This window comes from Bactrocera oleae, chromosome 5, assembly GCF_042242935.1.
Source record: "Bactrocera oleae isolate idBacOlea1 chromosome 5, idBacOlea1, whole genome shotgun sequence".
Classification (NCBI taxonomy): Eukaryota; Metazoa; Arthropoda; class Insecta; order Diptera; family Tephritidae; genus Bactrocera; species Bactrocera oleae.
Window position 1 is genome coordinate 44331818 of NC_091539.1, and position 19492 is coordinate 44351309.

General features: G+C 34.7%; 1 protein-coding gene across 1 annotated transcript in view; it reads left to right on the forward strand.

The window, feature by feature from the left end:
• The window catches only part of CARPB (Carbonic anhydrase-related protein B), a 103552-nt gene that overhangs the window by 42608 nt on the left and 41452 nt on the right, over positions 1-19492 (forward strand). Inside the window, exon 3 of the mRNA XM_070110355.1 lies at positions 6735-6785. Coding sequence (XP_069966456.1) covers positions 6735-6785 — 51 coding nt within the window. The remainder of the gene's footprint in view (positions 1-6734; positions 6786-19492) is intronic.

The following is a 19492-nucleotide window of genomic DNA, read 5'->3' on the forward strand; positions in this document are numbered from 1 at the left end:
ATCAAGCACCAAAAAATTTATCGGGATAAAACTTTTCACAAATAGTGTCTTTATGATAGGCTATCTCAAGTCTAAAACGGGGTCATAATTATTCAAACCTCCAAATACCAAATATATGGATCTCAATTCCTATAACTGACTTTTTAATGAAAATATTGGTCAATCCGTGTGATATATTATTGAAATTCGTAGAAAGTTTAAGTAATTTGTTAGCGATAATATATCGTAATGCCAAAAGTGCATTACAAGTACATCCCATATAATGATTTCCTACTTTCTTGCTGATTGTAAGCCGTTCACGTTGGCCAATATAAGTGATATATCAATATTTTGTAAACAAGATGTGTTATAGCATCGAATACCTCGACCGTGGCATACACCACTTATCCCTTATATAATGATTTCCGTTTCACTGGTAGATTATTTCTTCATATATCCAATCTATGAAATTTAGACTTATTGATTGACTTTATATCACATGTATCTCACTTGAGAAAGCTGGATTGATTTTAGTACCAAACGATATTGTAATCACCCTTTCGTCGAATAATGAATGTTGAATTCTTTAGCGACATCCCTCTATATAAAGCTTCGAAAACGAAGTAAAAAAAATAAACGAACATTTGATTCATCAACGAAAATTCGTACAATTAATACCGAGAACACGATCAAATTTATCAGATACTGTTTATTTCGACTTTGACCATGGTTCTAGTAATACCTTCCTTATAGCGTTAGCGCGGCCTCAAACCGACAATGTTGTGCAACCATATGATAACTTTATTGCAAAATAAAATAAAATACGATACCTTTGGGCTGGAGCATACGAACGCAAGCGGCTGCGAAAATTCAAATAAATTAAGGAAAAAAGAACAAGAACGAATAATTAAGCTGGAAATTGTGAAAAGATAACAGTGAGAAACCAAAAACAAAGTTGTCAGCAACTTGCAGCACTCCCTCCTCCCCCTTTTACCCTCAATGGGCAACAAAAATTCACCTGCACATGCAATTGAGCCTGAAAAAGTGTTGACATTAAGCAAAGTAGAAATATATGTATGTATAGGTGAATAAGCGGTAGGTAGAAAAAGTACGAAGCAGAGATAGTGAATAGAGAAGTTACGAAGATGTGTAACGAAATGTTGAATGTCCGAAATGCCACTTGGCGGAACGCACTTAAGCTGCAAACGCCCACAACTAAAGCAGTGTCTGCATTTGCCGACAAAACGGCGTTCGTGTGTGTGTGTGCGTGCGCAATGTATGCGTATAAATATGTATGCGCTTGAAGCCCAGTGCTATTGCGGTGGGGGCGTGCGAGGTGTTACGGATGCTTTGACGTGGAGCTTGAGAGCAGACGCATTAAATTAACTTAATTAAGTGCTGCTTTGGTGAAGTGGCAGCCGCCAAGGCGCTACAACAACATTGCTAGTGCTTAATGTGAATGAGCTGCGCTTTTGGCTGCAAAAGCCTGAGTTCGGTTAGTTACCGAGCGATGAATGCGGTACTGTTGGTGTTGATATGCCGACATTAATGTGTTTTTCAAAGTATTTGCTTTGCAAGTGTGCTGATGTTTGCGCTTGTGTTGATGTGGGCAGTTGCCACTACTTTTTTTTTTACTTTTTTCCAAATTTCGCAGCTTAACTTTGCATTTAACTGCGAATACGAATGGCTGCACTCTGTCAAAGCAGCATATTCGGCACAAATGCCGTTGAGCTGTGAGTAGAATGAGTGTGTTTTATTGACCAAATTTTTTTGCGCAACCAATTTTTTCACCTGGTTTAGTGTTTGGTATATTTTTTGCTATTCCGGTTTGCTATTCCCTATTCTTTAAACTTGTTCATTAAATCACTTTACTTGCATTTCATCTGCTGTGATGTAACCAACTTAATGATGCGGCAAGTTGTCTGGCTGCAAAGAAGCAACCTTAGAACTTACTCCGATTTGGTCTCGGAGAGTTGCAATTAAATTTAGTTTGTAATTTCTAAAAGCAACTTTGGCCAAATAAATATTCGCAGCAGCAACGCGCAAACCGGAAAATGGTTTAGCAAAATTTCATTGCATTTCATTCGCTTTGACAGGCGCCGACATGCGTTTCGACACCTTTTGACAGGCGTACGATTGGCATAAAAGGATTATCTACTTGAGCATCGTATGAAAGGCAGCAATGAAATTTGAAGAAAGAAGTACGAGAAGTAGTTAAAAAAAGAAATTTCTTTGCGACACTGGCATTTATGGTGGAAAAACTACACCGCCACCGGAGTCACGTGAAATGTGCTGAGTCATGGAAAAAAAATTTTATGCATTTTACCAGAAAATGAAATTAAGCAGCAACTGGCGCTGAACATAAATTTCAGCGAATGTGAGTGTACACTTGTTGGCATATAGCAGCAACAACAATGCGCAGCGTTAAAAACGAACCAAGTATGGTGCTGTCAATATGCATCGCAGGTAAAATGCTCGCACGCAAACCCGAAATAGCAAAGCAGTTACCTGAAAACTATTTTTTTTAAGGGGACGTTAACAAATTACGAAACGATTGGCATGGCTTGAGAAATAAGCGCGAAAAATTGGCGTGGTGTGGTATAAATATACTTGTAAGAAGCAATACTATTGAGTTCGTTTGAGTGGATTTCCATTCATCTTCTTCGATCTTTTAAAATATAATTTCTATGCATATACTGTTTTTGTGGCGCTATCTTTAACGATTTCATATATTCCACATTTACCTTTGCCATTTGTCTACGCACTTACTACATTTTACAATGTTTGCAACAAAAAAATTACCACGAAACTTTTGAAATAGCGGTATAATTTCTCTTCTACATTTCTAAATCGCATTTAACCCACGTACACAATAAAAAGCTTTATTGCTTGAGTGTAATCTTTTTTATGAAAATAAAATATAACTGAAATATTTATATTTTTATACGGTATGTACAAGTATGTATGCGCGAGAAATATTTATTTGTGTTATTCCACGTATTTTACTAATTTTCAAAGCGATTACTGAAAATTTATTCTTAATAAAATGTATTGAATTGACTTTGTTTTATACAAGTTGTACAGTGTTTTATTAAGCTGAAAAAAGTTGAGCACTCTTGGCAGGAAAAAAGAAACACCTTTTTATTAACAAGAAATTAGAATACTACATACATATGTATATCACAATCTTTATACCCTGAAAAGGGTATACAAGTATTAAGTTTACGTTGATCTTTATAACAATCAAAACGAAACGTCAGATACCATATTAAGTATATAATATAAAAGTATATAAATGATTAGCGTGACGCACTAAGACCCGAAAGTTTCCGGAAATTGTAAATAAAACGAAAATTTTTTAATTTTCATCAATATTTATTTGGTCACCTTCAAAATATGCTCCTTTGGAAGCTACCTCCACCTATGCCACCTCTTTTTTCAATCATCAAAGCATGCCTTGTAGTTCCGGATCCCACATCGATTATTTCTTCTTTCTCTGCGAATTTTCTTTGACTGCCTCAATTGAGTCGAAACGGGTTCCACGGAGTGGTTACTTGAGTTTCGGAAACAGAAAAAAGTCGCATGGGCCCAAATCCGGTGAATACGGTGGTTGATCGCTAGTGTTGAACGAGTTTTTAGTCAAAAAGTCGTTCTCAACTACAGTTTGGTGCGATGGCGCATTATCGTCTTAAAAAATTCATGAATTGTTGGCCCATAATTCCGGCCGTTTACGACGGATTTTTTTCGCGCAAACGCCTCAAAACGCTCAAATAATACTTTTTATTGACCGTCAACTTGCCGGAAAATTTCTGCTCTTAATAAAACTATGGTATATAATAACTAGGTTATCAGTTTTTGAGATTTCGAGACATATCGGACTAATATAGCATATAGCTGCCGTACAAACTGACCATTCAGAGAAAAGTACTTCTTTGGAAACCTTTTTTATTTGACTAGATATCATCACAAAATTTTGCACAGATTATTATCCAAGGACACGCAACAATCCCTGAACAAATTGTTTAGATTGAACAACTACAGAATATAGCTGCTATGTATTCTTAAATCCCTGTGGCTACGTGGCAAGGAAAAACTATCAGAGCCTTTTTCGTTGGATATAAACCTTTGACCTGTGACGTTTGCAGTTATATATGTGTATATATTTCCTATAATAAATGTACATGTGAACGGTATTATAGCTGCGGTGCAGCCGAAGTTAATGGTATTGAGAAACTAGAACTGCGAAGTTTCCGAAGTAACAACACTGTTCAGAAAATTGAAAAATAACGGTACTATGTTTTTAGCACATCAATTGCAATAGAGTAGCAATATGAAGTATATTATATGAAACCTCAGGTTCTAATTAAATGAAGTAAAAATTTTAACTGTATGAGTAAACCTTCCGAAATGCCTCTTAATGACCCAAATTACATCACCATAAACAAAAATTCATAGTGCAACTCGCTTGAGTACATATGTATGTATGAATACCAGGCAAACTGCAGCCAGGCCATTTCAAATTTCGCTATTGCTCATTATTTTTTCCACTCACCATTTGTGGTGTGTGGTATGCTATTTACCATCTTTGGCCAACAGTTTGCCAGAAGCAAGTGTTAAACCCTTGGCGGTCATCGGGCAATGCGGTTCTGGGCAGCCGTTGTTGGGTAGGGCGCCAGAAAGCAGAAACATTAGAGCTGACCCTACTTCCGCTACCATCCATTTTATTATATTAAAGCGAGTGAAAATTGCACAATAATATTGCAAAGTCATGGGCAATGATTGAAATTAATGGTTTTCTAAATGTTTCAACTAACCCTATGCGCTACATTTTTGGCTGCCAATACAACTGCTCGTTCGGAGTAATATTTTGTTAGTTCGGTTGCCTTCGGTTGGGTATATTACAACAGCCGCAGCATTGAACTTTACACTTTTCTATTTCTCGCTCGTTTCTAGTTTTCACTAGTTTTACGCTTATTCACACCCTTGCAAAACACCTTCCAACTGCAATTTCCCTTCTACATCAAATTACCTTCTTCACCGCCAAACCGAAATGACTCTCACCACTCTTCAGAAATTTCAGCAGCTTAGTAATTTTTCGTGAATATGTCCGTTTCGACACAAACCCACGAACGCGCAAATATATAGGTATTTATGGATGTAGTATGCGAGTTGGTGGCTTCGCTGCATAACTGCATAGTGCGATGATTTTAGTATTAAATTTCCTTTTAATGTTATTGTAGAAAGCCATTCATGTATGGGCGTGCTACACTGGCACAGACCATTTACGATCGTTCGTGTTCGGTTGCACGATTTTTATTTTTGTCAGCTTTTGGAATTGAGAAACTGAGAGTGTGGCGTGCGCTCATCCTCTACCCTCTCTAATAGTCATTGCATTTTTAGTTGGTCGATAGTCTTGGTAAATGGTGTTATGCTCTTATAGTTATTTGTTACTACGGTAGTTATTGCCAGCTCTGTTGTTATTGTTACTGTTAGTGTTGTAAGTTAATGTTATCTCGTGAGTGGTAAATAATGCATTTAGTTTACTAAATACTTAAAATGAAATTAATGATAGTGAAAACTGAACCACTATTAACAATGCTTACAAATATATAAAAATATATATACTTACATATAAACGTGTGTGTGTTTATACCAATGGCCTATGCTATTAAAGCAAGTTCGTAAATTTCAAATATTTTGCACATACCTTTCACACACAGAGTGAGTATATATATATTTAATATAGCCAAAAATCATTATACAAGTGCCAGAGAACAATTTCCATCGCATGGCTATGAGTTCAATTAATGTAATTACTAAAGCAGCCCATAACTTTCAATTAAAATTTAATACAATTTATTTCACTCAATATGGAAGCAATTGGTGTAAAAATATTGATAGGTTGAAACTTTTGTACTTACATAAATCCAGCTGCTGAATAATTGACAATACAAAAACAAAATACTAATAACTTCATTTGAATTGAAAACATACAGTTCTATCACCTGTACCAAAACAATATAATTTCAATACAGTTGTTGTTGTGCCTTACAGCTCGAATAAATTATTAATTTTTAAATTGTATTTTTAGATGAATATGAAAACAAATGTCGTTCAGAAGCAGAATATTTCATGATAACAAAATATTTCAGGCAATATCAATCTAACTAGAAAACCTTCATATGTATTTTGCCTGCATTTTAATATGATTTGAGGCTTCCGGTTTCAGGGATAAAATTGCATAAAATTCTCATTAGTTTGAAATAATTTGTTTAGAATAAAATAAATTATTTAAACTGACTTAAAATTCTTTAAATAGTTTGCAATGGCCCTAATATTATTTCTTTTAAAGCTTTTGGTTTTATTTTTTAAAGGTTTACTACAAAATATTTTCCACAGCAAAATTTTTATTCCGAATAAAAAATTTTTTCAAGAAAGACCTCTGAATTTTTTAGCTCTGAATAATTTTGTTTGTTTTCTGCAATAGTAGAAGTATATACAACAATACAGAATAAAAGAAATGTGTACGAGTACGTAACACCAACATCTTTTATTGAACTCTTGTTATGCCGATATTTTTAGTCGAATAAACTGAATGATTAAAAACTATGCCTTAACGTTTCAACTTATGGTAGTAAAATGCTGAATTAAGCTAATACAACTTTATAGTTATTATATATAAGTAAATTAAGTCGTTTACACACACACACACACACACAAATAATTATATCCGTTGTTTTTTTTTTAACTTGCAGTGACATTGGCAGTTAGTTGGGAAGAATGGTGGACCTATGATGGCATATCAGGTGAGTAAAAATAACATCTGTACAAATTCAATATATATCAGTATTCAGTGGTTTTTCTGATTTTATAAATATCATGATGGCTTAATTTATTATTTCCAATGTTCATTAAAAATGTATATTAAATACATTATTGCAGTATCTGAAATTCCATAATACTAAAGGAAGCTATGTTATTAAATATGCTTGCCAAAGCGTTGAAATGTGCGATAAGTATGTATCACTTTATAAAATTGCTTAGCGTATATGGATTTGCTTATTTCGAATATGTGAATTCTGCTGTGGTCGAGCGGACTGCATTTATTTCAGGTGGCGTATGGGTAACCTATGGAATTTATAAGTTTTTTTTCTTCTGATTAGCCATTTAATTTTTATTTCAGTGAAATGAAAAAGCATGAGAAAGTTGGCGCATTTTGTGCACGTTTAACATATAAAAGCAATCATGCAATTCCTAACAAGTTATACGCGAAATTTATGCAGCAAACGGAACGAAAGGAACGCTTACCATAAGTGTGTGCGTTCCGGCTGCATGATCTACGTGCTTAAGCAATCTGTATGTGCGTGAGTATACTAGTGTGCAAGAACAGATGTGAACTGTCAGCACGTGAGCGGTTGTGGGGATGACAGTACGAAGAAAGCATGCATAACCCGTTTCATAATAGTTTAAAGTATTAAAAAAATAAGTAAACTCATATATATCTATAAACTGGATATTTGTTAAAATTTAATTATCTAAGTTTGAGTATTTAAGTTATCAATTAATATAGATATTTATAGTATGTAAAAAAAATAACTTAGTGTAACGGTAAATTGAAGATTAACTATGTATTCGTAATTTACACACTAGCGATTTACTCAGCACTTCACCGCATTTCCTTTTGTTTTATTAATTGACACAAAAATAGTTGAAATTACAACTCTTTACCAAGCTCTTCTTTTAAGCGATTACAAATAGCAATTGAATAAAATATATTAAATCCCTTCCTTCAGTGACAACCAAATGCCTCTTATGAATCTAGAGAGCGAGAAACGCATGCACTTGGAGGATTACGAGTACTTGCATACAACGCAATTTATATAAGTGTGTTCAATATTTATAGGAGCGTCGTGCTCTGGCATTTGCATTTCGGTGTACGTGTCTGTAGTTAAGTTTTTGTGAGAGCGTGAAAGATTTCCTGTTACTTCCGATTCAGAAGTGATAAATATAACACTCACAAAAACGCGTTTGCCTTGATATTACACCGTCACGCTCATACTGCTGACTGCTTCTTTGTATGTTAAATCGATGCACACTTGTGGGTATATTAGGGTGGTAATTTTTTTTCGAATACTTTGGGCGCTCAACGGCTTCGAACCGTTTAAGTCCCCTGGCATGGACGGCATTTTTGCAGCCATGATGCAAAATGTATCAGCAGTGCTAATACCATACACGATGACAATATATGAAGGATGTTTAAGGCTTAACTGTCTACCCTTTGAAAAGAGGTCCATGCCTAAGGTGAGCCTTCGAAAGAATATATACCAACAAATTTTACCTCATTCCTTCTGAAGATATAGAAGCCTCCATTACTGACGTAGAAAAGAGGGTGAAAAAGCCCAGTGCTACTCTCTATGGATGTAAGAAGATGCTAGGGTCAACATGGGGCAAATATCCTGTTCTCATGTCCTTATTGTACACAGCGGTAGTCAAAATTTTATACAGAAAACCGTTAAAGCGTATACAGCGGCTCGCCTAACGGGAGAACTAAGAACCACTCCAACGCTTGCGCTAGAAAAGATTGGCGGGGTTAGGTGAATTTTCCACAAGAACACTCGGTCATAGTTCGATTAACAGGGAGTCGGTGGACCCCTACGCTTTATCTACGAGAGAAGGTTTCAAGTCACACTAAAACAGGGTGGATGGTGCCGGAGCACGCGATCCACCAGCGGAACTTTCAACATCTAAACGAACGGATCGAAAATCGCTGATGGAGTGAGGCCGGATTTATGGCGCGGATCAAGTTCTCAGGCGACCCTTAAGCTACCGAAATACTGCAGTAGCTTCCATGCAGAAGTCTTTGCGGTCAGGAAACCTGATAACGTAGGAAACGACATAAGGAACATCAACATATACATTGATAGCCAAGTGACAATTAAAGCAATAATCTCATATCCCATTGCGTCAGAGAATAATATTAGAAATATGGAGGCGGTAGATATAGTGGCTGATGAAAATCGGCTGCACATATACTGAGTTCCAGGTCACAAGGGCATTCCGAGAAACGAAATAGTCGTTGAGATTGCCAATAGTGCCTCTTGGCTACCGAACCAGTTCAGGAAGCAGGTAAATCACCAATCCCATGTACAAAAATTCATCAGCGCATTAACCAGTCAACATAAGTAATTTGTCCCGGTTACATGCGAGCTCTTCTGCACACACATCTTCCGGTATAATCTACTTATCGTCAGGAAAGGACGATATTTATCAATAGCGTCCATTGAAATATCACAATGAAATCAGTTCAAAACCGGGAGAACACGCAAAATTGTATAAAAGGATCTAAGCAACAACCTAGTCAGTAATATTCGTTAGTATTTGTTATTATTTTTTTTTGGCGTAATTCGGCAGTAATTTTAAGCTTTTAAGTGATGGATAACATAGGTTTATTGTTGTTTTGAAGTTTCTAGTTTTAGTTCCCTAATATGGTAGAATGAAACGTAAATATCAGCTATCCTTTAAGCCTTATTTACTCACACAAAAAAGATGGCTCACCCTGAAATACAAACATGTAAATACATTTATCAAATATTTCAACCAATGTTTCACCTTTTCAGTTTTTTGCTGTGCACTATAAATACAAATTGTATTTATTCAAGCCAGACAAACAAATATATATGTATGCATGCGTTTCCGTCAAATAATCCACTTTTTTATAGCGGTAAAGTCGAAATGTCGTGTTGTCTGTCAGCTAAACGTCATCAAATCACGCTTTGATCTGTGCTCACAATTTACAGGATATCAGGCATACCACGTTCCACTTGTGAGCATCTGAACGTTCAAGACTCAGCTGGTTAACGGTTTACAATGATCTAAGGTAGCATTGTTTAAAGGTATAATATGATATAAGAAAGTGTTAGTGTAAAAAATTTTACTTTTCTTATATAAATACACGTTAACTAAAATACAGTTAAACGCTTGTGCGCACAGAAGTGTGTTTAAAACAATATATTAGGTTACCGTTCAGAAACCGAGTTCTGAAAATACTAGATTTGAAATTTTTTTAATGTTGTTCCAGTTAAAGTGTACAGAATAAAGGTGTCAAAAAAGTCAAAACAAATCTTTTAAAAATAAAAGTATTGGAACATTATGATTTACTTCTCAGATATTAAAATATTTTGAGGTTACCTTATATGCGATTTTCCCATTTACGTTGATGCTATGAAGATAATAGCGGAGCGTGTCGTGAAGATGTCCAATATGAACGGATTGGTATGAAATCTAAACATGGGTTTGTGAAATGGTTTGAATTAGAAAATCCTTCATTAACAACAAATCTCGATGCTTTACAAAAACTTAATCGCGTAGTTCGACAAACAACGTAGAGGCGAGGAATGGCTCTTAGATATTAATAAACTCCAATCACATTTTAATCAAGATTTAGTAGTAAAAAGTGTGGATTTATTACATTTGTTCAGAATTTAAATCCAATTAAAACTACGTCAACTATTTTATAATATCGTAAGGTATATAAAAAATATATTTTTTGTAAAATGGGGAATAGTTGTTCTGGACATGTTCCAAGATACTTGCATATATTAAAAAGAAAGTGAGACTAATGGTAGATCAAGATCGAAACCATGAAAATACTGCAAAATATGAAGCTATATTTCTTGCTTCAAGTAGAATTTTAAAAATCCTTCAATAGTGATTTTCTATAGAGGTTAGAAAAATTGGAATACATTGATATAAAAGTAGACAACAAAAAATTCACCAAAAAATATCAAATAGAACCATAATAGCCGCCTTTAGGGGCATTTAAGCGACGCAATGCAGTCGTTTTGGTTTTCGGAGTTTCTTTTTACTCGGAGGATTTCCGATACTTTCGTACAAACTTTTTGAGAAAATACCAAACGCCATAACGACACGTTCGCAGCTTTGCGGCCATTCTGGAGACATAACTACTTTTGATACTGCACATTTTAGCTACTCACACCCGCTTCTCCGCGTCGTGACTTGTCACCTTCGCTTGATGTTGTTTGCTGCATTTAGTGGCAAAGTTCTAAGTGCGAAATTGCTACACCTGAGGAGTATGTACGACAGTCGCGTGTGGCAGTACGTGTGAGTGATACTCTAACAGGCATTATTCGTTTTATACCTCATGTCACTACATTTCTTCGTTTGCTACTTCGCACTTTCTTTTTCTAAAAGTATCCTTTGCAATTTTCTGCTGTGCTGGCATTTACTGTTATCACCGTTGCTTGCACCATGGCACCTGCGTTGTGTTTGCACATCTCGTATCATCGATTTAGACAATCGCATCTCCCTTACTTGCTTCTCATTCAATGTTGTTTCTCCCTCGATAACGGAATATGTAAGCGTACGCCTGCTGTTGGTGTGTAAAGGTATTAGGATTTCTATCTTCAAAGCTTAGAACTTGAATTATGTTGTAAGACTATTATGTAGTGCATCCTTCTTACTAGTTGAGATCCCCTTTAAGTTGCCTTGATAAGAGTACAGGACTTATCGCCTTGTCTTTGTAAATGCCGATAAAATAAAAGAGAATATAAGAAATTGTTCTTAAAATATTACAAAATTGTGATATTGCTTTGCAATTAAATATGTATTTCATTAGTGTATTAAGTGGCAGCAAAATTTCTAAATTTGGTATCCCCGTGCCAAATAAAATCGTAAGCCACGTCTAAGTTAAAAATAGTATCTTTGTGTATACATATATCGTTTGTATGTCAAAACAATCAAGATGACGAGGCGATAATATTCCCGTTTGTCCATTTATCTATGTAATCTATAATTTCAATGGTCACATAGTCAAAAACTCCTGTTAACGAAATTGGTATGGAGGATCACAGTCCTTTGAAGTCCCATAACGACAGTGGTTCACAAACCAAATTTTGTACGCGACAGTGCCCTGTTCTTTATCTTACAGTTGGCAAGTGGACAACATCTGACCACGCCTATCATCAATTATCAATGAAAATGTCAGAACTAAACAGTTTTGTAATTTTTAACCCTCCCTTCACACTAATATAATGCTGGTTGTACTTCAGTAATGTGTAGTATCCCTACAAGAAACGGCTGATGGTTTCACCAATATACTCACAATTATTTTGTCAGTACTGACAGTCAAATGAACAGTAAAATGACTGTCAATCTTTACGATTATTCCAAAAGAAAATTCTATATACGTCAAAAATGTATTTGCATAGAAGTTTCGAGAAGTTGTGAAATACTTACAGTGGATCACAGCTTATTTGATACAGCAGTCGATATAAATTTCGAATCCCAATATTTTTTAAACTGAAAGGAATATTGAAAAAATTTAAACGCTATATTTTAGAGTAAAGAATTTCATATATATAATGTACTTCATTTATTTAAAAAATATTTTATTTTCAACTATATGTACATAAAATTAAAATTACTGCTAAATTTCAGGTCACAGCTTATTTGATACAGATATTTTTCCATCACGAGGCGCCAGCTTGTCGCACCGCATAACTGTATTTTATTTTGCCATGCATATTGGCGTCGTTTATGATTAGTTTTAAATATTTTTTAGTGTGTTATAATAAACCATGGAGACAGCAAGTGCGTTTATATAAAAATGGGTCGTCGTACAACAATTGAGCAGCGTGAACTGGTCATAAACAAATTTAAAAACGGTAAATCGGTTCGACAAATTGGTGAAATTGTGAACCTTAGTGCCTCCACTGTACAGCACATCATTGAGCGATATTTACATGAAAATCGAGTGGAAAGTAAAGGCAGAAGTGCGCCAAACAAAATTTTTAGTGCTTCCGAAGAGCGCTATATTGTTCGAAAAATCAAGGTAAACCCCAAACTATCAGCTCCAAAATTGGTTGTGGATGTTCATCAGGAATTAGGAAAATCATGTAGTGCTGAAACTATCCGCCGCGTACTCCGCGAACATGATTTTAATGGTCGAGTTGCTCGTAAGAAACCATTTATTAGTAAAAAAAACCAAATATGTCGACTAAAGTTCGCTCAGGAACATGTTTGTAAGACCCATGATTTTTGGAACACGGTTATATTTTCAGACGAGTCGAAATTCAATATTTTTGGGTCCGACGGCATGTCTTACGTTTGGCGAAAAAAGAATAGAGAGCTAAATAAGGAGAACCTAAGAGCTACAGTGAAACATGGCGGTGGAAGTGTGATGGTTTGGGGTTGTATGTCCTCAGCCGGTGTAGGAAATTTGGAGTTTATTGAAGGGACAATGGACAAAAATATGTACCTTAATATCCTGAGAAGTAATTTGCTGCAAAGTGCCGAGAATCTTGGTATAAAAGAAAAATTCCGCTTTTATCAAGATAACGACCCAAAACACAAAGCAGCAGTCGTTCAATCCTGGCTCATATGGAACTGTCCCCATTTGATGACACCCCCGGCACAGTCACCTGATATGAATGTTATTGAAAATTTGTGGGCTTTATTAGACAAAAACATTCGAAGCCACAAAATTTCGAACAACGAGGAATTGAAAAGGGCGCTACTAGAGGAATGGCAGAAAATTACCCTAGAAACCACACAAAAGTTGGTCCATTCAATGCCAACCAGGATCCAGGCTCTTGTTAAGGCGAAAGGCTTTCACACAAAATATTAAGAATTTAAGATTGAAAGTGATTTGTTTTTGTTATTTTAGAAAGAATTGAACTGTATCAAATAAGCTGTGACCTGAAATTTAGCAGTAATTTTAATTTTATATACATATATTTGAAAATAAAATATTTTTTAAATAAATGAAGGACATTATATATATGAAATTCTTTACTCTAAAATATAGCGTTTAAATTTTTTCAAAATTCCTTTCAGTTTAGAAAATATTGGGATTCGAAATTTATATCGACTGCTGTATCAAATAAGCTGTGATCCACTGTATGTAGCTGGGATAAGTCAAAAGTGTTGCATGCTTCTGTGCAATAAAAATTTTTGTTTTATTAAATAAATAACGAAGGAGTTTTCAATTATAATATACGTAAGTTATTATTAAGTTTCGAATGAAATTATATTTTTAGTTAATTTTAGTTTTTATTTAGGCATTTTTAAATTCCAAAATATTTATTCATGAACTGGAGAAGTACTTACAGCAGAGCTTTTGAGAGGAGCAAGCATGGAACTAAGAGAAAATTTCTTTTCATAATTTATTATTTAATTATATTTTTATCACATTTTTTTATATTTATGTATATAACTATAACTCATTTTAATTAAAAGGTTATAATTTATTATAAAAATAAGTATTATATTATCTATTGCGGAAGAGAATTTTTCACTTGTGATAGATTTACAGTCATAACTAACAAATTGCAGCTATGATAGATTTATGGTCAGCAATGACTCACAAAAGGACATGAGCAGTATAGATATATAGTGAATGAATTCCGAATACCCATGCGTTAAAGAAAGATGCAAACTGACACACATACGTTTGTTTACATCAGATTTTGCTCAAGGCTCTTAAGAAAATTATAGAAACTTTGTTCTGCACGCTGACAAAATTTTTTCAACTGTGACTGTCAGATGACTGTCACTCTTCTAGGGATTTTTACTTTTTACCTCTGATTCGGTTTATAACGCGAATACCTGCAGTGAGGAAGATATCTTAATGCAATTCAGCGAGCACTTAACATAATGTGATTCGCCATCAAGAGTGAGTTTTAATGGTTATCTAATAACCATAGTACTAATATGATGAATGCAATAATTTCTACAAATCTACTTAACCATAAAGTAAAAATATCGAGTATATAGTAATTTATCTGAAAGATTATAAGTGATCAAGTAACAAGAGTCAATTTAGTACCAAAAACAAAAGGAAATGGTTCAGACAACATGCTACGATTATTGGATTCATATGTTTCAGCTTTGGTAGACGCCAGAAATAATTCATATCTGGAACGCTTTCAAATTGAGAGGCTATTAATATTTGGCAATACCTTAACTTAAGCCTTCCTACTTGTTTTCGCATATACTTCTTCTTTTTGTCTTTCATAATTGAGAGGAAATATCATTAACCGATTAACGTGCTTAATTTTTTTTTGCTTCCTGAACTGTGTCAACAACCACACATTTGCTTTTCAAGTCTTTGGTACATCGAGTACTCGCAAGTACACAAGATATAGATACGTCACGCATTGCAACAAATAGATTAAGGCGAATTTGAAAACCATTCAAGCGTTTATTGACCCCAGGAACATGAATACATAGCGCTACGCGTAGTTGCCGATAGCAGCTAACAAAGCAAGGAGCGCAAGAAAGAAAACATGCAGAAAACCGTGGAATCAACTCATCCACAAGTATGCAACATTGATGGTATCAACTTAGTGGGTGATGTTGACGGCGACACAAAACAATCACAGCAACCCACCAGCTATTGTTGTCGCGGCAGAAATTAGGTGACTGATGCTGTCGCATCGCTATAATCGGTACGACACGATTTCTACGTGCTGCAATAGATGTTTGCCACACGCACACCACAAGCTATGCTACTCACAGCTTCAAATAAAAACATGACACAGTCTCCAGCGGCGCGACAGGGTGTGTGTAAGTACCTGGGTGAGAAAACACACCGAAAAAATACTGAGTTTACAGTAAAAAGTGACAATACCTCCAGAAAACCACATAGAAGCTAAACATTTTTTTAAAGTACTCTGAGGAGGTTAGGCAAATACAATAAAATAAAAGTAAAGAAGGGCTAAGTTCGGGTTTATCCGAACATTTTATACCCTTGCAACTTGCAAAAAGCAAAACAGAAGAAATACCTTCAGGTGAAGCAAAACTTTATATTAAAAAACTTTGTGAAATCTACGAAATCTTGAATGGCTTACAATAAAATTTGTTATTTTATTAAATTATGTTATAGGCCTGAGACTCACTTAGTTTTATAACTACGTACATATATTGTTCTTTCTGTCTGCGCAAAATATTTAAAAATCATCTTCAAATAAGATATATGTGATATAAACTCAACCGAAGACGGTTAGGGAAATTCGGTTTATACCAAGGTGTACTCCAAATCCTTAGTTATTTAGTGCTAAGCTATTAATATAATTTTAAAATTTTCAAGAAAATTTGTCTTCTCAATTTCATTAAAGTGTCAAATATTTTGACCAACCTAAACGGTTTATTGTCAGTAGCAAAGTCAGAAATCACTATGCAAGGTATATTGGGGGCAGAGAAAGGTAGTTATAATAATATACCATAACAAATTACATTCAAAAATCAAATCCTTGCATCATGTGAGCTCTCATGACACTCGCTTTAGACAGAGCTTAGACTAGTTAAGGTAAGGCTGACTGGCTGATTAAGAAAAAATAGGAATCATACTTATCATAGTTAAATATTAAATATGAATAACCTATCTCCAATTTGCTCAAGTGTTTTATTTCTATTTCCGAATTATCTAAAGCTAGTGAGACTGTGTTACCTATCCTTGCAAGCCCATCAACCTTGTGGCTGTGGCCAAACGAGCAAACTACAATGGTGAAATTATGAAGTAACTCAAAGCCACTGATAATAAGGCTAGTCAATAATTTTCTAGTATAGCTTAAAGGCAACCAATTCCACTTCAAAAACGCGATGGTCAGAAAGCCGAGAACTAGAGTTGATGGATACTTCCCGACAGGATGTTCCTCTATCAACTTTCTTCGATACATCCGAAAAATAATTCACATCCTTTCTTTTCTAGCGATTTATTCTATCCATACTTTTCTCGAATGTATGTATGTGCACAGAGAAAGACCACCGGGTTAGTGTCGGCGATCTGGCGATCAAAGTATTTCGGAATGAAGTCAAAGTTTGTTACGTTTGAAGTATGACACATATTTTCATGGACGATATGTTCTACCATATGATACATGATTATTTAATAATATAATATATTAAGTATATCAGCTATTTCAATTAACTTTACTTTAGGGTCTTCCAAAGTCATTCCGCATGAGGATTCGCAAAACACAATCCCAACAAGGCATTAAAACCATGAAAGTAAAATTGCAAATATATATATATATGTACATATATCTGATCAACATATACATAATATTATATTTGTATGAATATATATATTTTTATTTATCAATGATAATGAAAATAAATTAAAACCATGAGAAGTCAAATAAGCGTCACAATGCTACTTGAACTCAATCGAAACTATAAAAATTTCGCTATATTCTACAGGTAAAATAAAAAAAAAATAAGAACACAAAATAATGCATAAAACACTTTGTGTGCTGCAATACACAAATTCCAATTTAAAATTCAAAACATCGTAGATCTTTATGCATTGATAGAAGGGAAATTGTACAAAAGTACCTAAGTCAGACATACACACATACACATGTTACAATATACAGAAATTTGCGGTGAAATAACTTTGAAGTTGGCAAGAGCAACACTCTGCCAGGCGTCAACTATGCGGAAGCAAAAAAACCACAGCACCAAAACCGCAAATGCAGCTGCAACTGAAACACGCGAGACAGAGATAAGACGACTATTCCCAAACCAACCTCTACTTATAGTTATACAAGTATGTTTTGTTTACCATACGCGTACATGCTTATGGCTTTGTATGTTTGTATATCACAGGTCAGATCACATACCTATACACTCCCTAGCTTCTATAGAAAACCGAAATTCAAGGCAACGGAGTTGCCTCCGTTCTCTTAATTAGCAATAAAAAGAATATTTTCTGAAATTTATAACTCAAAACTTATTTGCTAGCATAATTTATGAACAAATATTTAAAAATAAAATTAAAATTTAATTTTAACGTTTTTTTTAATAAATAAAAACCACGACAACCCACGTTGATTTCCTTTGCAAGTGAAATAATCTAATTCTCACCTGCTTTCTGTTAGCTTTTGCGCGCACTCATAAATAACTGTACATTGTAATTTTTTTTTTGGAATCATTTATAAATGTGTGGAAGATCTTGATGAGATTACCGATGTGTGGAACACATACGCAAATTACACACGGAAATTTTCAAATACACCCACATCTTCAGCACTCTCCTCTGCGAAAAAAACTGCGAAAGTCAGTATTATTCATCATGTGAGGGTATGCGTTTTGTTGCTATACGACTGAGTTGTGCTGCCTTGCAAACTTGTAGATCAATGCTTACTAGAAGTGCTTCCAACAATGTAATCTAGCGCAATAACAACAAGTTGCAAGTTGTGGGTTGTGAATTACTCCGTGTTTTCAGTTTATTTTCTGATATTTGTTATATTCGTGCACAACATTAGTTAAACGTTCAAAGTTTTTTTATATTTTAAGAAAAGTAAAGGGCATAAATACAGTTGATAGAATAAAAGAAACTCAAAGCAATTTGCTAGTATAATCTACGGCATCTTGTGTTCTGGCATTAAACCAAACTGCTTGTTTTTGTGCTCCAAAGCTAAGTAAATAAAGTCACCTGTGCAACATAATTTCTCTAACTGATTAATTTGAAAATCTATGTTCAAAGGTTCCACAGGATATTATATTACTTAACTGTGATATAAGCAATGGAGCAGTCCAACCAACGTTTTTTATACCTATCTCCAAATATCTCAGTTAAACTTACAAAGTTACAAAGGTGGATACATTTTAAATATACCAAGCTTTCATCTCATATAACGGTATTTCAAGTAGTTCAACAGGATAGATACTCTTTCAATAACACAAAATGAAGTTAGTGGTATTTATATGTAATGAAGCTAGTATAATTGAATTAATTTGTCTTAAATAATCTTAATTGTTTTTTGAATGATGCATTTTTTGTTCTGAAAAACAGGGCTGAAAGGGAAGTTTAGTTTTTGTGCATTAATGAAACAATATTTGTTGAGGGGAAAAATGCTGCTGATAACAAAACATAATAACCATATGGACTCATATTTTGATAGAACGTATAAAGAAATTGTGCTTTGAAAACTAAGTTTTAGTCCTAGTTCAGATGAATATGCCATAATTCTGTACGAATTTGTTCAAAGTAACTACAATGAGAACATGCATGGTTTTGAACTAATATACAATACAGAAGCGATTCCTACATGTAACACGTGTTTGTGGCGCGAAATAAACAACTGGATAATGCACTTAAGTTTAGAGCAAGTTTTCCACTATTTTAGAAGCGACCGTCCATTTTTTGCATGAAACAAAAAAAATATATGAACAGAAAAAGTGCAGAATGCCGAGAAAAAATTGCCATCACTTCATAGACCGCAAAACTTCGCGCGCTCGGCTTGACTTATTCAGCAACCACTGACCACTAGTGCTGGTGCAGCCCGCATGTTCGTTTCATTCACCTTGTTTATGTCCCTGTGGCTTTTTCCCGATGCCATCCAGCATATGTACACTACACGGCCGCATTGCCGCAAGTTGGTCAAGCGTATTCCTTGCTTCAATACTTTTCATCTTATACACATGTAAGTGTACAGTTATTTTTTTGTATACCATATGTATGTAAGTGTATGCATACATGCTTGTGTAT